This window comes from Peromyscus maniculatus, chromosome 10, assembly GCF_049852395.1.
Source record: "Peromyscus maniculatus bairdii isolate BWxNUB_F1_BW_parent chromosome 10, HU_Pman_BW_mat_3.1, whole genome shotgun sequence".
In the NCBI taxonomy this organism is placed as follows: Eukaryota; Metazoa; Chordata; class Mammalia; order Rodentia; family Cricetidae; genus Peromyscus; species Peromyscus maniculatus.
The window spans coordinates 101,639,315-101,661,933 of NC_134861.1; the positions used below are offsets into that span (position 1 = coordinate 101,639,315).

A 22,619-nucleotide genomic window follows, 5' to 3' on the forward strand; every position below is an offset into this window, starting at 1 on the left:
AACAAAACCAAAACCAAAAAACCAACACGCTGCCCCAATCCAAACTATACCAAATAACAACAAGAAAAAGAATGTTTGCTGCTCAATCTTGAGGACTAGAGTTCAGATGCCAGTACCCATGTTAGGTGACTCACTATTGTATATAACTCCAGCTCCAAGGGATCCAATGCCTTCTTCTGGACTTGGCAGAGCCCTGCTCCCTCACATGTACAGATACTCACTCAGACACATACACATAAAATAAAATAATGTAAATATTTTTAAAGAGTAAGAGCAAGTGGTGATTATGATCTAACACATTACATGAAATTCACAAAGAATTTATAAAAATATTTTTACAAACAAATTCTGGGAATGGAAGCAACTTAACACAGGTATATTATTACAAGATTTCTGAACACCCATCACATACTTTTAGGATCAAACACACTCCTGGGAGAAAGCCATGCCTGGGTCATATAGCCTTCTCGTATAGCAGAGGAAGGCTATTTCTGCTCAGCAGTCCAAGCATCATTTCCCGAGGGCTGGGGAGGTGCAACACTGGCAACAGCATTCACAGAGGAATAATCCAGTGTGCAGTCTGCCTGCATCTCAGCCCATCTGCAGAGTGGGTACTTACTTCTTTCTGCTGTTAATGTCTTCTACAGAACCAGACAAGTTCTCTGACAAATTACAGGCAAATAGAAAATAAAGGATTAGCCCCTTTCCCAGCCCTTAGGGTGTTGAATTATGAGAGACAAAGGGACTAAGGCTGAGGCACATGACACTTACCTATGAGTGCCAAATGTCTCCCACAGGAAGGGTCCATTGTCCACAAAGCAATGGGTTCTATGCCCTTAGATCTTACCTGCAAGGTCTCTGCAGAGATCTGTCCATGGTACATAGCACCACACACTGGCTGGCACAAGCCCTGCATAATAGAATTATGCCACTGGAAACCCACAACACACGCAGGAAATGGAATTACCCTGAACTGTTGGCTTCCGATGGGGGATGTTCTGTGCACATATATTATGTTGTGGCAGAAGCCTGGCACACCTGAATTCCAGTGAGCTGCAGCTGGGGATCTCTGACAGTAAGCCCCAGGTGGCTGCTCATGTTGCGTCCACAGCCAATTTAGGAGAATTCTACAGTGTCAGGAAGAATATAGCTGCCAAAAAAATCCCACAAGGCTATCCAGATGCTACTTTACCAGAAAGCTACTTTATTTAGTTACACCATCTCTCTAGAATGAACTGTACAGTGATATTTACCGAGGAACACATACATGCCAGGGGCTGGCTGCAGAGCGTAGATTTGCAGGTGTGGAGGGCAGGAATGGGCTCATCTTTTCACTGTCCATCCCCCCAGGGGATGCTGACCCTGTAGGAAGCATTAAGAGACGTAAGGAGCTGTGAGCTTTGAAATGACTTCTTAATTCTATACTGCTGAAGAAAGTGCATGCAAACATCAAATAAGAAAAATAAGCTGGAAAAAAAAAACCAGAAGAGTTTACTGGCTTAAATATATGTTTTTAAAATTTCATGTCAGATTCTCTCAGAGTACTGATGACTAATGTAAAAACTTGTCATGGAGATAGGAACCAGCACTAATGGGCTTCTGAACTACTGCCAAGAAACTGAGGAGTGTGAGGTTTTGTGTTTGCCCACACCACATGTATCTGCACAAACATCTCATGTATATACTCTTCTGAGAGCAGCCTTGGTGCCAAAAAGCTGGTTGAGCACTTGCCTGCACACTGCCTCTGCAGCAGGCCCGAGATGCTGATGGGCTGTCGGGGTAGTCCAGTCCATGAACTACTAAGGCTGGGGGAAGGCCCTTGTGCTGCTCTGCTGGATAGCTGTGGTGCTGGAGCTGGTGATAGTTCCTTGTAGGGCATCTGCAATGGTGGGACTCTAACAATAAATTAAACAAAAACATTCACAAATGCTCTTCATATTTCTAGTAACATGGTCATCTAAGCACTGACTACTATGTGGCCTTAAAGGTCATCTGTTGATAAAAACCATGTTCTGAATACCTAGGATGAATAAGGCCTGCTCTAGGCTGAGAAAGTGGTGAACAGGACCATTCAGAGGCTGCCCTTGTTCTGTCTGCTGTCCTAGGGACTTGCTGTATAGATGCTGACCAAAGTCAAGAGGCCATCTGCATTTCTCCTAGGGTCTGTGACAATGAGTAGCTGAGTAGGAACAAAGGGAGCTAGGGTCTTTAAAACTTCATGATCTGCCCTGTCACCACAGCCAGCTTCAGCCCGTATCTACCTGTTCCTAGAAGCCACCTCACTCCACCTTTCCCAATGCCTTCCAACAACTCTAGGCAGTTCTAGCACCTTCTTACCATGTGGTGCCATCTTGCCTCTTCAGGCCAGCCTGTAGTTCCTCCTCTCATCTTTTAGTCACCAAGGGCTCCAGGTTCCATTCTCAGTATTCTGAAGGTTATGGAAGCTTCCTTGGCAATCTTGTCCAGACAATGTTTTTGACTATGTCCTCCAGAAAGATGAGTTTTTACTCATGTGTGCTGCCCAAGCTCACCTTACAGGCTGTATTCAGTATGGTGTTATCATCAGCCGACTGAATTCCCCTTCTTTGCTAATCGCTACTTTTTCTAGATTTTACGGGTTTTGGACATCCTGGAACCTTGTAGTTCTTGGGGACACTGCTCATCCTGGGGCAGCTAACTTCTGTAACTCATGAACAGCTTGCCTGTGGGCACACTTCTCACAAGCACACCTACTTGCCCACACCCCTATCTTCCTTTTTCAAATCCACAAACACCAGCCTTTCTCTTGCCTATACATTCTGGATGAGCAGGGACTGCCAGTGAGCCCAGGATCTACAGAGTTATTCAGAATAAACAATCAACACTTCTTGCCTTCCACAGAAAGCACAGAACAAGTTTATGTTCACTTTTCCCCACCCTTTCTGCAACAATCTCTAGACAGTCATCTCTGTTGCCTTCTTACTACAGATGATTCAAACAGAGCCAGGGAACTCAGCAACATACTTACCCTGTGTATAACCATGTAGTTTAAAGGAGCCAAAAATGGATGCTGGGGTTGCAATAACAACACAATATACCACCAACCAGGGGAATCAAAAGCCAGTAGAGAGTGAGGTGAGGTTGGTGCTTCAGGGTGAACCAGCGTCAAGGAAGGGGGATAAAGTCTCCAGGGTGGGCAAAAACCTTTTGTCAGGTTCTTCTACCAACAGACAAATGCACATAACCTCAGGACCCAAGAAGCAGACATGGCTACATAGGCCATGTGCTTACTGCAACTGGGTTAGCCGAAGGTAGGCAGTGAAATACAGACTTTATTATAGCATTGTAGGATGTTCAAGGGAAGCAGCTGAAAGTTCAGGGCTTGCCTTCTGGAGACTAGCCTTTGAGTGCTCAGAATGTGTGTAAGAGACATTGGGAGCCACCCACCTGACCATGGAGAGAGGTGTGGCTGAGTGAAAGATGTGTCTTTAGAGTCACACTATAGCTACAGGCTAAGCCAGCCTGTCTCTGCTTCTGTGAAGTATTTTATGGGGCACAGTCAGCCTGCAAGCTTCTACTCCTCTAGCCACACTCCTCATACAAAGGCAGAGCTGAGGAGCTGCATGAAAAGCAAGAATATTTACCTCTTGGCTTTCACAGGAAACATTTGTGACCCTAGCTTACTCCTTTAAGCAGTTACTGTGCACCCATTAAGTAGTTCTTTTTGAGGTCTCTAAATCATACCTTGGATTAAAAAAAACTATAGCTATAAAATTAAACATATAATACAACATTCTCCAAACATGGACACATAGGATTAAGAGGCAACCTGTCAACTTCAACACTGGCTGGAGGTTTGGTTGGCTTATGTTTTACCATAACAAGGACCTACCTGATAGCCTTTGTCATGCTTGCATGGCTGGGTGTCAAGCTGAGATGCTGGGATCCCCGACAGGAGACACTGCCTGTGGAGGGAATAAAACATACTGTGTGGTATTAGTGTGTCACAGTACCAGATCATACCTGCTGCTGCTTCTTTGCGGGTATGGTCATGTCTCCATTATGAGACCAGTATCAGGTGGCATGTGTACCCACAGATCATCTCTGACTCTAGGCAGTTCTCTGAGTGTGACTATTGACCCACCATGCACCCCAAATCCTTCCCATTGCCACACAAGAAACATGTGTCTTATCTTCTATTTTTCACCTATGCCACTTTTCAACTTGGAGATAATGTGAACAATTCAAATAAATTGGCAGCTTGATGTCAGTGGTTGGGACCAGAATCAACCAGGCCAGTTGAATTTCAGCCTCAAAAAGTTGCCTCTGAGCCATGGAGACTTCTTTGATGGCCAGTAGTTAGTCAGCAAGGGCCAGACATACATGCCTGGTACACAAGTGCTCAGTGAATACCAGTAGCCACATATGGAGGCCTGGAAAGCATCTCCAGAAGAATGCCCCATTTACACTTAAAAAGAATGTTCATTCTGCTATTGTCAGGTGATGTCTGTATATGCTTTTTTTACCCCCCCCCCCCCCCCCCCCCCCCCCCCGAGACAGGGTTTCTCTGTGTAGCTTTGTGCCTTTCCTGGAACTCACTTGGTAGTCCAGGCTGGCCTCAAACTCACAGAGGCCTGGCTCTGCCTCCTGAGTGCTGGGATTAAAGGCGTGTGCCACCACCGCCTGGCTGTATATGCTTTTTTTTTTTTTATAAGTTAATTTGGCTAAATTTCTTTGGTCTTCTAACTTCTTAGCAATTACATATTCAGTGGTTTATCAATTATAAGGATTTGGATATTGAAACACCCAAACTATAATCTTTGGATTTCTTTTTAACTCATCATATATTTGGGTTTGTTGTCTATACACAGTTAATTGTTTTAGCTTCTTGTATAGTAAACATTTGGCATCATAAAATGTCTCTTTGTTACTAGTAATATTGTTATCTTAAAATTTACTTTGTCTATTATGAATAAAAGTCACTCTAGTTCCTTTCTGGTTGCTGTTTGCATGATATCTGCTCTGTAGGTTTTCCTTTGCCTATTTGTGCCTTTAAATTGAGTGTATTTCTTTTTCTTTCTTTTCTTTTCTTTTTCTTTTTTTTTTTTTTTTTTTTTTTTTGGTTTTTCGAGACAGGGTTTTTCTGTGCAGCTTTGCGCCTTTCCTGGATCTTGCTCTGTAGACCAGGCTGGCCTCAAACTGAGTATATTTCTTATAGACAGAATGTATGTAGAATTTTTATGCCAGTCTGACAATCTCTGCTTTTTTGCTGGAGCATTTAGTCCATTCCACTTAAGGTAACTTTTGATGTGGTTGGATTTGGGTCGATCCTCACATATTGATAATGGGAGACTTCAATACCCCACTTTCACTAATGGACAAAGCATCCATACAAAAACTGAACAGAGACATACTGGAACTAACAGATGTTATGACTCAAATGGACTTAGTAGATATCTACATACTATTCCACCCTAACGTAAAAGAATATACTTTCTTCTCAGCACCTCATGGAACTTTATTTAAAATTGACCACATACTAGGTCACAAAGTAAATCTCAACAGATACAAATACATTGGAATAACCTCCTGTGTTTTATCAGACCACCATGGCTTAAAGTTAGATTTTAGCAACAACAAAAATTACAGAAAGCCTACCAACCCATGGAAATTGAATAATGCTCAACTGAATCACCAATGGGTCAAGGAAGAAATAAAGAAATTAAAGACTTCCTAGAATTCAGTGAAACTGAATGTACAACATACCCAAACTTATGGGACACTATGAAAGCAGTGCTATGAGGAAACTTCATAGTACTAAATGCCTACATAAAGAAGTTGAAGAAATGTCACACTAGTGACTTAACAGCACACCTGAAACCTCTAGAACAAAAGGAAGCAAGCCTATCCAAGAGGAGTAGATGGCAGGAGATAATCAAGCTGAAGGCTGAAATCAATAAAATAGAAACAAAGAGAACAATACAAAGAATCAATGAAACAAAGAGTTGGTTCTTTGAGAACACCAACAAGACAGACAAACCCTTATCCAAACTAACTAAAAAGCAGAGAGAGAATATCTAAGTCAACAAAATCAGAAAGGAAAAGCGGGGCACAACATCAGACACTGAGGAAATCCACAGAATCTTTAGGTCATACTTTAAAAACCTGTACTCCACAAAACTGGAAAATCTAAAAGAAATGGATAATTTTTTTGATAGATACCACTTACCAAAGTTAAATCAAGAACAGATTAAACAATTTAAGTAGAACTATTACCCCTAGGGAAACAGAAGGAGTTAATAAAAGTCTCCCAACCAAAAAAAGCCCAGTCCAGATGGTTTTAGTACAGAATCCTACCAGACTTTCAAAGAGCTAATGCCAAAACTCCTCAGATTATTTCACAGAAGGAACAATGTTAAATTCATTTCATGAGGCCATAGTCATCCTGATACCCAAACCACACAAAGATTCAACAAAGAAAAAGAATTACAGACCAATTTCTCTCATGAACATAGATGCAAAAATACTCAATAAAATACTTGCAAACCAAATCTAAGAACATATCAAGATCATCCACCATGATCTAGTAGGCTTCATCCCAGAGATGCAGGGGTGATTCAACATATGAAAATCAGTCAATATAGTATTTGAAGTTGTAGCTGGAGCAAAAGACAAGGAGATTGAAGGAGATTGAGAGGATACAAACTGGAATGGAAGAAATCAAAGCATCATTATTTGCAGAAGGTATGACAGACCCCGAAAATTCTACCAGGGAATTCTTACAACTGATAAACACCTTTAGTGAAGTGGCTGGACACAAGGTTAACTAGAAAAATAAAATAAAATAAAAATCAGTAGACCTCCTATCCACAAATGGCAAACGGGTTGAAGAAATCAGGGAAACAACACCCTTCATAACATCCACATATAATATAAAATATCTTGGGGTAACTCTAAGCAAGTGAAAGACTTGTATGACAAAAACTTCAAGTCTTTGAAGAAAGAAATTGAAGAAGATATCAGAAGATGGAAAGATTTCCCATGCTCAAGAATTGGTAGGATTAACATAGTTAAAAATGACCATCCTACCAAAAGCAATCTACAGTTTTCAATGCAATCCCCATAAACATTCCAACACAATTCTTTACAGACCTTGAAAGGACAATACTCAACTTCATATGGAAAAACAAAAATCCCAGGATAGCTAAAACAATCCTGTACAATAAAAGAACTTCCAGAGGTATCACCAGCCCTGATTTCAAGCTGTACTACAGAGCTATAGTAATAAAAACCTCATAGTATTGGCATAAAAACAGATAGGTTGATCAATGGAATCCAACCAAAGACCCAGACAAATTCACACACCTATGGACACATGATTTTTGATAAAGAAGCTAGAAAGAAATATACAATAGAAAAAAGAAAGCATCTTCAACAAATGGTGCTGGTCTAACTGGGTATCATCCAGCAACTGATGGGAGCAGATGCAGTGACCCACAGCCAAACAAAGGACTGTAGGCGCCAAAGGGTTGGAGGACACCATGAGAACACAGACCACACAATCAACTAAGCAGGGGACACAGAGATTGAAGCAACAATCCTGGAACCTGTATGGGTCTGAGCTAGGTCCTTTGCATATATGTTATGGCTGTGTAGCTGGGTGTTCTTGTGGGATTCCTAACAGTGGGAGTGGGGGTGTCTCTGACTCTTTTGCATGTTCTTAGAACCCTTTCCTCCTACTGGGTTGCCTCATCCAACCTTAAGGGTTTGTGTCTAGACTTACTGTTACTTGTTATGCAATGTTCAGTTGATATCCCTGGGAGGCCTGATCTTTTTTTTTTTCTTTTTCAGAAGGGAAACAGGGGAGTAGATCAGGGAGAAAGGGGAGGTGGTGCGGGTGAGGGGGGACTGGGAGGAGTGGAGGGAGGGGAAACTGTGGTTGGGATATAATATATGAGAGAAGAATTAAAAAAAAAAAAAAAAGAAGACTCCTTCCTGGTATGGCTGCCTTGAATTAAGGACTGTCAGTCAAGCAGGCAGTTGGACTACCCTTATGTGAGCACTGACTGTCCTAAATACTCCATGGATGTTTTGTGGTAGCTACATGACAACTAGAGCTGCTTGCTGCTGAAACACAGATCTAGTTCTTGAAAGCATGCACACCATTGCCACAATGATTCCAAATAGCTGTGCTAGACTCAAATTTCAGTGAAGTTTTCACCCAAGCCAGAGGGAAGCATGTCCCCTGTTGATCTAACAGAGGGATTGTTAGATAACTGTATAAATGAACAATGCCATAACTGGTGAATGCAGTGGGCCATTTACGTGATAGTGGCTGTTATTGTCGCAAACCTCTTTGTGGCTGTATAAGTGCGCGCGCGCATGTGCGCGCGCGCGCACACACACACTCACACACATGCACACACACACACACACCTAGAGCCAAGGGGTTAATGTTAGGTATTTTTCTCTATTACTTTGAGATATGAATTTGCCAAATGCCAAATCTGAAACTGGCCAATTCAGCTGGACTGGCTGGCTAGTGAACTCCAGGGATCCATCTTTCTGCTCTCTCAGCACTAATATGTGCACTGTTGCACCTGGTTTTTACATGGGTCCTTATGCTTTCAGAGCAAGTACTGTATTCACTGAGCTTTCTCTCTACCCGTGACCAGGATAGAGCAGGGGGAATGGCCATGGGCTCTACACTTCCTAGAACTGTAAGGAAAGACTATAGGTTTTGGAATTTGATCTGTTGGGTAACAAGAGCTCCCACAGCCAGAGCAGGAGGGCTGTGGATATTAGGAAGCCCACATGAGAAGAATCAGGGTCTGGAGGGATCATTGGATAAGAGCCACCAGGGCAATGAACCAGCAACCCAAGTCAATTACCAGCAAATAAAGAGGCAAAACAACTTTTGATTAAACTACAAGGAGATAATAAAACAAGATCAGTTTTTTCCATGGTGCATGATCCCAAGAGCTTCTCCTAAAATGGTTCACAATATTTCTATTGTGGTGAACCCAAGATCTCCCAGCCAGCTAGTGGAGGGCAACCCTTAAGTAGGTAAGAACTGACAACGTTGGTGAAATATGACTTTCAGGGGAAATATCCTGGTTTGTGCATGGATTTGAAGTAAGATCACAGGAAATTTTACTTACCCATGCGTCCATCCTGAGGTGGACTAATCAGAGAGATTCTTGAAGGGCCTGCTGCCATTTCAGGCTACATATGTAAAAGAAAACAGCCAGTGAAATTTCCAAACTGCCACTTTTGAGGGTCCAATTTTGTTCATCAGGACCCTTGTCCTGAAGCTCGAGCTCTGCACTCCTGTCACCTCTGACAAAACCCCCTGCTCACTGGATGACACATAGGCTGAGACAGAGCAGGGCAGGGCAGAGGATTGCCTCTGTTCTCCCTGGCTCTCAAACAGTAAATGATGCAGGACCCCCACTAAATTCCTTTAGGAATATCAGGAGAGTAAAGGACAAGTAAGATCTCAAGTTATCTGGTTGGAGTTGCGTTGCTGAACCCTGCTTAGGCCCCCTTTTCCCACAGACACTAGGAGCACAGGTAATGTTACTATCCTTGCTTGACTCAGAGAAGACTTCTGCCTTGCAAAGTTTAAAATGTTTACTAACTGCCCCCTTTCCAGATGTCTGCCTATGTGCGGTCTGACACTTCACTTTGGAGTTTCACTCACTGAATTCTGTTTTTTTTCCAGCTGCAATGTATCAACTGTGCTTGCTATCTTCAGTATCTCTAGCTCACCCTAACTGCTTGGGTGCTAAGGAAACCTGAAGCTGAATGATCTGACCCCCTCCCCACAAAATAAGGGTTCCTCTCCACCATTAATATGGTGGTCTGGAGAACGATGAGTACACAAGTTCTCAGGTAGAAAGGTGGAAGCAGGTGTCTAGCCTCCAAAGAGCTGAGATATGTAGCAGGGAATCTGTGAATGTCTGGGAGGTCTAAGGTAGGGAGCAAGGGAGGTGGAGGTGCCCAGGTTATGGTGGGCATACACTGGAGGAAGTGAGCATGTACAGGAGGTCAGCTGAGCAGAGAGGGGCAGTCTGTCTTTGTGCCAACTGCCAAAGAACTGAAGTATCTCCTCCTCAAGGAATAACTTCTCACGAATAACTTCTCATTCCCTGCTAAAGTCTTACCTATCTACTCTGAAATCTCGATTCCTTTATAAGCAGGTTCAAGAGATTCTCTTAGACATGGACATGATTTCTGATTAACAAGTCTACACACTGGTGTCTACCTTGGAGGGTTATTAGGAGAATGGTCCTCATTTACAAAGCATTTAAAACAGTGCTAGCAGGCAGGCAGCTCTATTAAAGGCCCTTGAAACAGCACATAACAATAAATTCACACCAAAGAAATAGTGTCATTAGAGTGTATACAGTCTCTCTCTGCTTCATCCTACTGGTTACAGCACGCTTTGTGAAACATCTCTGAGGGCCTCGTGTTTGAACTATACGGCATGCACAGAATCCAGTTCTGCCTGAACTGGGAAGGTGACCCTCTTGGTGCATTACTAGGTTTGGTTTCATTTCCTCCGTTTTTGTTTCTCTCCAATTAACAGTTATAGTTTTGTTTTTTAGGTCTCACATTTCTGGCCCATTTATTTTTATGGGCTGATAGGGTTCAGTTTATAATAAGTATTTCATTCTTTTAGATTATGGCCAAGGGCAGGTGAAACACAGGACTATGAGCCCTGCCACTTTTACTAACAATGCATGGAACCCTGTTGCCCTTACCATAGACCTAGCCATAAGGACAGAAAGGAATGTTCTTGTTTCTGATCACAACCCACCCATTAACTCTGGTGTCAACACAGTAAAGAGTTCTGCTAGAGACCACCATGTGCCTTGAGCAAATGTGGCAGCCTAGGCATACTTACCTTTCTTGCTGGAGGAGTCAGGTCAATTTCCATTGATTCTATTCTGTTAAACAGTGAAACATGCTAATGAGACTGAAGATTTACTATAATTTTAAAACATCAATTTAAATATCCTTGCATGTAATAGGTAAAGAGTGAATTTCCCAGCCCTTTCATGGGGTTGTCAGGGTGTGGTCCAATATAAGTCTGCTACTTCCTGTGTATCCTACTAGCTGTTCATCGACTGTAAATTAGGCATAACTTCTCCAGAGCAGAGCTACAGCCCCCACATCTATTTTTTAGTTCTTCAACTGTTGCCTAATATCACTGACTAGACTAGCAGGAACATTCATTTACTGCTATTAACACATGTGGTTAGCCCACATGTTACAGCATTCATTAGTCAAAAAGTAGACAGGGAAACATCAGTTGGCTTTATTTTCAATTTGGCCCTCCCCTGGCCTGTCTACATGATGGTAGTGACCTCAGAGCAAAGAGATACCCTTTCTTAACTACTCCAGCAGGAATCCCAGGATGGCTCATTAGCTCAGCCCATATACAGAGTTGCTCCAACATCTATTTTACATTTAATTTTCCTGGACAGGGATGTCACCTCAAGAGTTTTCCAGATTCCTACCTTCTTCTTTGTCTTCAGTGTCTTCAATCCAGATATATGTTCTACATAATATTCTCTAGGCGACTACAGCTAGAGACAGTCTGCTTAACTGGCCTGATGTCTTTACACTCCACAAGAAGGCACAGATGTTCTACAGTGACTACAGTAACTAGAGTAGTTGTACATCCAGTGAACTGTCCATGCTATTAGTTAATGGGTGAGATTTGGAGACTTGGAGGGAGAACCAGATAGGAAGAAAATGTAGACGTGTCCATAGATATGACTATGGGTTACTCAATTTTCACAAATTCTTACACCATCCCACCAGGCCCACACACCTGTCAGGAAGTGAAGAGTTGGGTGGCAGCAAGAGATATCCATTTGGCTTTGCTGAAGGAACAATGATAAAAAAAAAAATTAGTCTTTACATTAGTGCCTACTTTTTATGGCTCAGTAGCAGGTATCTTTGTATATTCTCCTTTATGATATTACTTCACTTACTTGAAACAGAAGTTTTAATTGTGTTGAAAGCTGCTTGTTGTGATGACCTCATACTAAATAGATGGAGTAAAGTTATTGGATTAATTAATGAAATTGATTTCTCCCTCATTCATCCCAAAGTATAAAAAGGCTTGGAATAGTTAACTGCATGAATTTCTACACATTTTCTTGGCCTATTGCTTTATTCCTTCACAATTAGAAAGCAAAGAAAACCAACACTGGCCACCATGTGCACATAACTGATATTTGTGGTTGTAACTATTATAATGATGGGTCATTGGCAAGTTATGTTTTAAATGTATGAAATTCAAATGCAACAATAAGAGATACTAATGGCTAATCAGATTTAATGGCTAACAGGAGAAATGGAAACAAGTAGATGAGGGTTCTGTTTTTTTCCCCAGCAAAGCAAGCCTGGATTTCTGTGACAAAAGGCAGAAGAGACAACCTTGCCTGAGGTCTGATACCTAATAATCCTACTCAATGTCTGCTGCATGCTAAGCAGTCTGTTCACAGTAGGATGCACCCTGGTTCCCTCTGTCTGCCTGGCCTAGCTTAGTAGATATGAAATGCTTATGTGAATGTAGGTCAAAGCATATCTGTTTCCACAGACTCACAAAACATGTATGAACAATGCAGATGAGATACTGCAGCCTAGTCTGAATGTTAAGATAGTCTGTGCTTGCAATCAGCCCAGTCAGACCAAATAAGCTAAGAATAGACATTCATCAACAATTGTGACTTGGACCTCTGTTATAAGGTCACTTCATGGAGCTGTCCATAGTATTCATTTCTCTCCTCAGTACCATTTCTCATAACAGCACATGTCCCTGTCTGACATATAAGTTAATCTAGCCGGGCGGTGGTGGCGCACGCCTTTAATCCCAGCACTCGGGAGGCAGAGCCAGGCAGATCTCTGTGAGTTCAAGGCCAGCCTGGTCTCCAAAGCGAGTTCCAGGAAAGGCACAAAGCTACACAGAAAAACCCTGTCTCAAAAAAAAAAAAAAGTTAATTTATTGCCCTCCCTCAAACAAAAGCATCTGAGCACAAGCAGTTGACATGCTTGGCTCACATGAACGTCTGAAGTCAAGAATGGTGCCTCTCAGGTGCCCATGGAGGCCTGAAGAAGGCACTGAATTTCTCAGAATGAGAGTTATAGGCAGCTGTAAGCCACCTGATGTGGGTGCTGGGAACCAAACCATGGCTCACTATAACAGCAGTAAATGTTCTTAACTGCTGAGCCATTTCTCCAATTCCTCAGATTTTTTTTTGAGAATAAGGATAGAGAAAAGAGATCCTTTTCTTCAAGATGGAGGCAAAAAAGAGGTTAGTCAGGAGCTATAACAGGTACCCACACCTGCCTCTCAGTCGAATTCCCAGGCCCAATATGGCCATGACACCTTTAGGTGCTTGGTTGGTCAGGCCAGTAGGTGTCCACACAACTCAGGTTAAAAAAACCAAACTGACCATTTCACACATAAAAGTTTCACAGGAAATTGTACCATTATCTCAGAAAAAGACAACCACCACTGGACAAAATACAAATCATGTCTTATATCACGGTGTTGTCTAAACTATGGTGTGTTATGGAGTCCATATATCATGGACATTTATCTGTGCAAATAAAGAGTTTCACAGTTGCAGTATGGTTAAGGCATTGTCCAAAACAAACAAGAAATGTTTGTTATCTTCCAGACAGTGAAATGTAATATACTTCTGATTATTTATAGCACTTTGAGATGTGCCTCATTATAATGCATGATTATGTGGCTCATATTAATTGCTAACTTGATAGGATTTAGAATTGCTTAAACCTTTGTCATATTAGTGCGCAAGTTTCTAGATTTGAGTTGGTTGAGTTGGACAACACATTCTAAATATGAGTGTGGTACCATGTAGTAGGACAGGCCCATAGGGTCAAGGAAATTGGTCAAACTAGTTGCCAAGGCATGCACATAATGTACTTCTTTATGAGCCAACCTGGAGTTTGCCTGAGGGCCTAGCAACAGGCACTGTCAGAGTTCCTGGTCGCTGTCAGAGTTCCGGATCATGCCCAGCCAATGAGGGATGACCATGCAATGCCACCAGACTGGGACACAGCTTGGATGCTGGGAGGAGGGTATATAAGGTCTTCCCCATTATTGAATAAACGAGCCTGCTGTTTTCCTTCAACTGACTCCTGGTGTCTGTTGCTCCTTCTTACCCCCTCCCCCAAGGGAGCTGTTGGGATCCACCAACAGTACCATCCAATGGGCTAAGAGGGTCTAGGAATAAAAAGGAGAAAACAATCTGGCCATCAGGTTTTATCTGTTTCTTGACTGTAGAAGCCATATGACCAAGTGCCTCATTGCTACTACCTCCATGCCTTCCCTACCACAAAGGACTGCCACTTCAAAATGTGGATAAAAATACTTATTTCCTTAATAAGTATATGCTTTTGTCATAGCCATGAGAAAAATAATTAATATAGAAAATTGGTACTGAGAAGTGGTACTGTTACTGTGATAAAGCTGATCACATGGTTCTTAGGCCTTGGAAACTAGTTTTCAGGGAGAATGTGGAATAGTTAGGAACTTCAGGTTAGAAAATTCTTAGATATACCATAAGCAGAGCTTAATGGGCCAGTCTGGTGGGAGTTTGGAAGAATAAAATGCTGACAGAAATATAGATAGTGGAGGCTTAGCTCATGAGGTTTCAGAGGAGAAGGATTCTATCAGATATTGGGCTAGAGGCCATTTGTGTTATGTTCTGGCAAATAAGTGGCTGCATTCTACTCATGTTCCAAGAACTTAAGTGAGGCTGAATTAAAAAGAAATAGACTAATTTGACTGTGGAGCAAATTCCAAGATAGGATAGTACCCAGGCTATGCCATGGTTACTGCTCACTGCTCTTACCTCTTATCCAGGTGTGCAGGAAGAAAGAGCAACAGTAGAATGAATAAATAAGTAAATTGTCCCTTAGCAGGGAAAGGGCATAGTTTAAAGTTTTAGATAGACAAGGTGGGCGATGAGAAAACAGCTGTACTTGTTCAACTCTGCACTGGGAAAATAGGGCAAGAGCTCTAGACAAGACTCTAGCCATTAAAGGCTCCATCTTGTGAAAGCCAAACTCTTTTGAAAGGAAAGAGCCTCAAGTGAGAATGACTGACAATCACAGCCTAGGGAAATGTTTCCTTAGGATCAGCTTGGAAGGTACACACAGAGGTTGATGCAACTATGGTCCAAAGGGCTAGGCTCAAGCTGGCAGCATAATTTGGTAGCCTTGTCCATGTGGTGTTGGTTCTAAGGAATGGAAGACGAAAGAATAAGGGAATCATAGAGGCTTGTATTAAGATTACAGAAGGCCACTGAGACCAAGCAATGTGTGGTGTAGTTGGCTTCTATGCAAGGGGGGGGGTGTCCTAAGGAACTACTGTATGAAGATGTGAAGCTGAAGCCCAATGGAGACCCCAGAATGCTGGAGATGCCAGGATCATGGTACAGTAGCAAGGAAAGCTGTAGGCATGGAGTAGGGCCATTCCCAAAGAAGAGCTTTATGCATTGGAGTGATGGGCTACCCAAGTCCTTTGGAGCTGAGATAATTCTAGCAAGACCCTTGGGTGCTAGACATGGACCAATACAATTTGGTGTTTTCCTTTCTTGGTATTAGTCTACCTTTGCTTTTCCCCTATTATTTCCTTCTGGAATACAAATTTGTGTCACTGTATGTTAGAAGTACATAACATTTTTTTAAATTTTATTTTATAGAATCTCACAGTTAAGATATAGACTGTGTCTCATAAGAGACTCTACATTTATACTTTTGAGCAGTTTTGGAACTATTAAAGATTATGTGGACTTTTAAAGTTGGACAGCATTTTTCATTATGAGATGGTCATGGTGGAAAGTTATGGCTTTAAAACAATGTGCAGGTATGAAGTTGACAAAGGGTAGACTGGTGATGACTAATATCAACTTTACAGAATCTAAAATTTCATAGGAAACAAACCTTTGGGCATATCTATGAGAGAATTTATAGGCTGAATTAAATGAGGTAGGAAGACCCACCCTAATTTGGGTAGCACTTTTCCATGAGTTGAGGTCTTGGACTTAATAAAAAGGAGAAAGTGAGCTGAGTACCGAACTCATCTTTCTCTGCTTTCTGAATGTAGATATGATATGACCAGCTGCCTCAAGCTACTGCTGCCATGCCTCTCCCACCATGATGCACTACTGTACCCTCAAACTGTGAGGCAAAATAAATTCCTCCTTCCTCAAGTTACTTTTGTCACAGAAATGAGAAAATTAACTAATACAATGATTTACTCAAAATAAGTGCCTTGAAGAACACATGCCATGCCAAGCTCTCCCTCAGCTGGCTGCCATGTCATGCACAAGAGACTGCAGGTAACCACCATTTGCATTATGGTCACTGTAATTCCTGGCCCCTTAAACAATGCCTTGGGAATCATTTGTAAGCTTCTATGGGGACCCTTCATCTTTTCCATCTGTTCTTGTCCATTTCAGTGATATGGAGCTAGATGACTGTCCCCACAAGGCACTCTTACCTTTGTAGTCGCTTGATTTGTAGCACTGACTTTCTGAGGGACTCCTCCAACTGAGAAATCTGAATATAAATATGACCCTATTATTAGACAGACTATTCCAAGAAGCAGTTCAGAGAACAAACTTGTTTTGTCTACAAATGTGACATTTCAGCAAGCCTGGCTCATCAGGACCTTTGTACAGAGCTGGGTCAGGTCAGAGCTTTAGAGATACCCAGCTACGTCTCTACAAGGCAGTGGATCTGAACTAGCCAGTAGGAGCCCAGAGCATGAAGCTCTGCTAGGTACTCTTTAGAGAGTCTGATGTCGAGTCTGAGACATGTCCTCCTCTACATAGGTGATTTCAGAATGCAGCCTACAATATGTTAGAGTTTAGATCTTGCTTTTTCACAAGGCACTAGGAAATGTCAAGGGGTAGATTTAAAGTCTCCTAATTTATAGTGCTGTATGTAAAACCTCTTGTTTGCTGAGAGGTTTAAGACGGTTAATACACATCAAATGAGAAACCAAGACTAGACTGGAAGAAGCCTCTAGGCTGGATTCCCGGCAGCTGTTAGGGAATGATGTAGGACAGTAGATAGAACAGTGGATAACAGAATGAGGACAATGAACTGTGCACAGAACCTAAAGGCCTTGCCTGCCTGTCCCATTTGTGTACTAAGGCAGTGGACTAGGAAATGCCTTCTATACTTAGCAGGTTATTAGGACTCTATGGCTTTATACCCAGGATCCTCACTTCATTTATTATATAACCTTTGGAGTTTTTTTTTTAAAGGACTTTTATGTAAAAAACAAGAGGGATGAGAAGAGAAGCCTCTGTGCTGCTCTCATGCTTCTGAGGTCCTAGCATTGGCCAGTCTAGCTGAGGGAGTCCAGGTGGATAGAATAGGTAGCTCTGTGTAGGCTGCCCAGAGCAGAGGGGCTCCTTGGCAGGTCAGGCAAACAGACTATGGTCATAAGAAATAATCACCTCCTTAACTGGAAATGCAAAGGAAAACAAATCTCATAGTGAGACCGAGAGAGAGAGAGAGAGAGAGAGAGAGAGAGAGAGAGAGAGAGAGAGAGAGAGAGAGAGAGAGGGAGAGAGAGAGAACTTGAATTATAACAACATGACATTGCAATTACAAGATCAAACAATTCAAGAAGCAAGAGCTTGATTTCATTTACCTTTTCTCGATAGAAGGCCACCAGTCTCCTCCTGTGTTTTTCTTGAAATTCTGAAATCTGGTAAGATAACACATTTTAGCTGCTGAGGGCACAAAGTCATGGCATATCTCTTGTGGGAGTAGAAGGTTGGTAGGAACTTTAAGTGTGGGTTGCAGCATGTTCTGTTTTACATGTACTCCCCTAGTAGACTTGTATTTCCTCTCACAGGGACAGTCACAGATTCCTTGGGTTTGCTTGTGGTTAATGTCTGACCAGAGTGGACAGATAGCTTAGATATTTCAGGAGGGACAGAATGCCAGAAGGCTATAAAATACAAAGGCAGGTAAGCTTATCCAATGTGAACTCTAAACAATAAGGCTCTTTGTCTCTCCAGCAGTCTTTCTGTTTAAGATGCTCTAGTGGTGTGCTTACTCTTGTGGTAAGTAAGACAGAACACATGGTCCCATTTTGATTGTAGTGATTATCCGAGGAAGGCCTTCTGTCCAGTGAGTGACCCTAATACATGGTCTAGGGCAGTGTTAGAGAGGTGGAAAGAGTTGAAACAAGGAAGCCCAGCATGGTGAGTAGAGCTGGTAGATACCAAGGTAGCCTTGTATGGACTGTTAGAACCAGCTACATCTGAAGCCAGCACCATCCTTGTCTTCACATTCACAGGAAACCCCATGTATCCTATGTAATTGGGCTTCTGAGGAATGGCAGTGTGAACAAGTGAGCAGTGGTCTGAGGCTCACTCAAAGAAAGAAGCTTGTTGATGGTTTGAGTAAATAGTGTCAACCATTTAGCTGAGACACTAAACTGTCACTCCTTTAGTCTAATTCTGCCACCACTTAGTGCTGGGTCTACAGGTACAGGGTGATTTTAGGTAACATTGATATTTTAAGGTTCCATACACCCCTCTAGGTAATAATAGCAGACACAAGGATGGTCTTCATTCACCATACTTGGCTTCCCTTGGATCATAGTAGCAATAGCTTCTATATACTTTCCAGTATAGTCTGTTGTGGAAAGCAACAACTCCACAGAGCATGCAACTCATCCACTATGAGAGCCTGCTCCTAGAGATGGGACTATATAGGGCATGAATTTCAGGTCAGCAGTGACAATATCATCCCTATACCTGAGCTCGGGCTCTACATTTTTCATGTGGCTTAAGTCTTTGAGTCACGAAAAAGAATCACAGCTTTTGAAACAAGACAGGGACAATTGAATGACTACTGCTCATATAGGTAAGTATAGTCTCCTTTGAGGCCATCCCTGTAAGAATCCTCATTGGAGTATCTTTGAGCATCTTCCTCAACTGTGTAAGCAACTCTTGCCCCTCAAATCCCAACTGCAAGGGTCTTGTCATGAACCCCCTCTTTGCCTGCAGGCGTAACCCTGATCTTCCAGCTCTTAACACTCATAGTAGATTAGTGATAGATCTTCTTTCCCTGACTATGGAAGTCCACTGGTGCCATGTTTGAACGGGTAAGGCTGTGTCTGGGGGATTTTCTTTTCCTTCATTTTCCTCTTCATACTTGTTAAGGTGCATGACATTATTCATGCTCTAAATTTGACCTAGGGGCCAGGTAGAGCTGGGAATTGTTCTGGCAGCAGACTGATGTCTCCAGTTTCTGTTAGTAAACAAAAACCTGCCAGCTGCCTGTCTTCTGGCCTCTTCCTCAGTATATCCCACACTGGTAACAAGAGAGAAAACTTAATTTGCTAAGCTACTCTCTCAGGGACCCACATTTCTGTAGCATGTGTCAACCAATCAGAATGTAGGCTCCCAGTGGAGTGAACACTGGAGTCTGGCAAACCCTGTTGATGGGGAATGCTCCTCTTGCCAAGGCATAGTGATTTTTCTATAAGGACCCTGGTAAGAGCAGCTTTTAGGCCTATGGATGATTGTCCAGTGTCCACAGCTGCAGATTTGGCAGACACAGCTTGCCCCTAGGATAGAGCCAAATGGAAAGCAGCACTGGAATCCAGAATCTTGTCATGGTGATGGGCTAAGGCTTCTTAGAGAGACAGGCTTGCACTGTAGATGAGAGTAGTCCAGAGAGGCTCTTATGATAATGGGAGCAGGCAAGACCCCAAGCAATTGTGTCACTGAATCTTTAGTCTGCCTGGACTTTCCCAAGTCTGTAATCTCAGGTTGTCTAGGAGTTCTGGCTTGTGCTCTAGAGACTAGAGTGCTAGCAATGGTCTCACAAAGGAGATTTCATTAGTAAAACAAAGTGAAAAAACGCTGAAACCTGGGAATGGTAGCATACAACTGTACTCCAGCATCTGGGAGGATGAGGTAGGAGAATTATGAATTAAAACCAGCCTAGGCTGTATAGCAACTTCTATGCTAGTTTATAAATAATGACACCCTGTTGAGAGAGAGACAGAGACAGAGAACACAAAGGAATTATATGGATTGAGACAGCGGAAAAGGCCAACCCCAATGCTGAGGAAGCCCTATGCTAGACCATTGGACCAGGTCTGTTTCAGAGACAAGAGCAACACAGCTAAGAAAGAGAAGACAGGAGGATGGGCTGAGGTGCAGGGAAGGATGGCTTCCTCTGAAGATTAGCATACCACAGGCTGTTCAGGAAAACAAGCTAAATGACATGGAACCTTGGGCTCAACATAGGGGACACTGACACATGATGTTAGGGACAGAGGTCTAGTGAGAGTGTCACTGACTACAGGAAGTAGCATATAGCAAGTATGTCAATGGAGAGAAGGGTAGGAAGGAACTGAGAGAGAGGCAAGTGTCATAAGAACCAGGAAAAGGATCCATGGAGCTATATGACATTTTAACAGGAACAAAGCAGGGATGTGCAGCCATGGGTGACTACCCACAAAGGATAGTCTCAAGAAGAAATCTACTGACTGAACTTAACAGAGCTCCACCTAGGTGGAAACTGGTCTTCCAACTGAGATTATTAGAAATACAGCTAGTATCTGTGGGGGAATAACATCTAAAGAAGGGTAGATCTAAATTAAGTTGAGCTCACATGTGTCTCAATGTCACCCAGAAGCACAAAAAACAACATAGATCAGGCAGATAATGTCAGCACTGAAACTTTTATGTTCAACTATTTTACAAGTGAGATGGTTTTAAAAGAAAACTCAGAGAAGGAGAAGATATTTTCATACTCACCTCTGCAAGAGACTGGCCTCCAGAGCACTTACATCACAGGGTCTCTGAGGTAATGTGCTCTGGGCATCACCAAGTTAAGCCTCAAGCTCACAACTTACCTGAGAGGTCTCCTGAGAATACTTCTTACACAGACCATCTATGCCCAGAAACAATGTCTGGATATTGGAGTTAGTCTGAAGAGAAAGCAAATGACTATGTATAAACTTCTGGCCACTAGTTAAAATTTTTTCTTTCAAGATCTACAATTAACTATACATAACACAAACAGCAATTCACCCATGTGAAGGTAACCATACCTCTAAGGAGCATGTAGGGCTGTGGTAGTCCCTCTGAACCATATGCCCCTTTATATCTATTAAAAATGTGCTTCAAAATGAAGGTAAAAGGGGTGACTTTTTTCCAGACCACCACCACCACCACCACCACCACCACCACCACCACCAACAACAACAACAACAACAACAACAACAACAAAAGCAAAACCAACCAACCAACCAACCAACCAACCCAAAACCCAAGAGGATTTGTCACCAACAGATCAATACTAAAAGTAAAAATAAAGGAATTCCCTATGGGTAGGAAATGATCATTGACAGACCACAGAGTTTTGGGAGGCAGCAAAGAGCAAGAGAAGAGGAAGTATGGGGAAATTCAACCAATTAGCCATGTGTGGTAGTGCTGGGTTGTCAATTTAGCACAAATTAAGAGCCAATATTCCATCTGAGAAGGGAGAGGATGGTAGAAAGATCAATGGACTGAAACCACCTGAAGTCCATGCACAGTCAGGAAAATCTAACTTAGATGAATCTTTAAAAAAAGATTTTATTTTTATTTTAATAATGTGTATAACTTGTGTATCTATGTGTAGGTATGTTCATGTGAGATCAATAGAGTCAAAAATTAGCTTTCTGAAAATGCTGAAATGAGTTCATAGTACTTAATACACATTTGGCAAGGTTGCTCAAGAAAAAAAGGACTCATAATAGTCACTCAAAATTAGGGATGGGGAAGGAGCCATATGTGGAGGGAGACACATGACTTTAATCCCAGCACTTGTGAGGAAAAGGCAGGCAGACCTCTTTAAGTTTGAAGCCAGCCTGGTCTACATAGCGAGTTCCAGGATAGTCAAAACTACATAGAAAGACTCTGTTTCAAAAATCCAAAGTAAGTAAATAAGTAAAAGAAAAGAACATCATTCTAGACCTTATGGACATGTTTTGAGGTAAGTAAGTACATAAAAATGTAATTGATACTGAAGGTATAAAACTCTAAGTGAATCTCCATGGCTTCAGAATTTTAACTTTACAGAAAATCATTGAGATGTATAGTTTGGGGATGGGTTTGAGTGGCTATGTTAATCTAGCCATGTAGTGTTTCTATTTGTGAGTTCATTACAATAAACTTATACATGCATATATACATACATATGTACATAAATACATATACACATACACATCCAGGCTGGTCTTAAACTTGTTATGTAGACCAGCTTGGCCTAGATCTCCAGTCTCTGCCTCCTAAGTGCTGGAATTAAAGGCATATGCTACTGCTCCCTACTCTAAGAACTTTTATGAAGTTATAAACTATGATTCATCAAACTTGAATATATAATTCAGGAAAGGAAACTTTCAACTACAGCTTGTATATGAACATGGGTGCAAGAAATTCCAAGTGAAATAATAGCAAATTGAATCTATCTGTAAAAGCTGAAGTATGTCATCACAAGTTGACTCTATTCCTGGAATCTTACATGGGTTCTTTAATTTTAAAAGTAAATGAAGGGGTTGGAGA

At 42.0% G+C, this 22,619-nt stretch overlaps 1 protein-coding gene across 2 annotated transcripts in view; it reads right to left on the reverse strand.

Moving 5' to 3' along the window:
* Positions 1-1,184: 1,184 nt before the first annotated feature.
* Positions 1,185-22,619, reverse strand: part of Rnf212 (ring finger protein 212) — a 34,392-nt gene continuing 12,957 nt past the window's right edge. Inside the window, exons 3-12 of one of the 2 annotated variants that reach the window (XM_042257853.2) lie at positions 20,927-21,001; positions 17,696-17,752; positions 16,532-16,590; positions 11,985-12,037; positions 11,822-11,873; positions 10,889-10,931; positions 9,141-9,204; positions 3,872-3,944; positions 1,732-1,895; positions 1,185-1,362 (exon numbers count right to left, since the gene is read on the reverse strand). In XM_042257853.2, the coding sequence (XP_042113787.2) occupies positions 1,250-1,362; positions 1,732-1,895; positions 3,872-3,944; positions 9,141-9,204; positions 10,889-10,931; positions 11,822-11,873; positions 11,985-12,037; positions 16,532-16,590; positions 17,696-17,752; positions 20,927-21,001 (753 nt within the window). In that variant the 3' untranslated portion in view covers positions 1,185-1,249. Of the gene's footprint in view, positions 1,363-1,731; positions 1,896-3,871; positions 3,966-9,140; positions 9,205-10,888; positions 10,932-11,821; positions 11,874-11,984; positions 12,038-16,531; positions 16,591-17,695; positions 17,753-20,926; positions 21,002-22,619 lie in introns of both variants that reach the window. The other variant, XM_076547129.1, reaches the window with a different exon arrangement.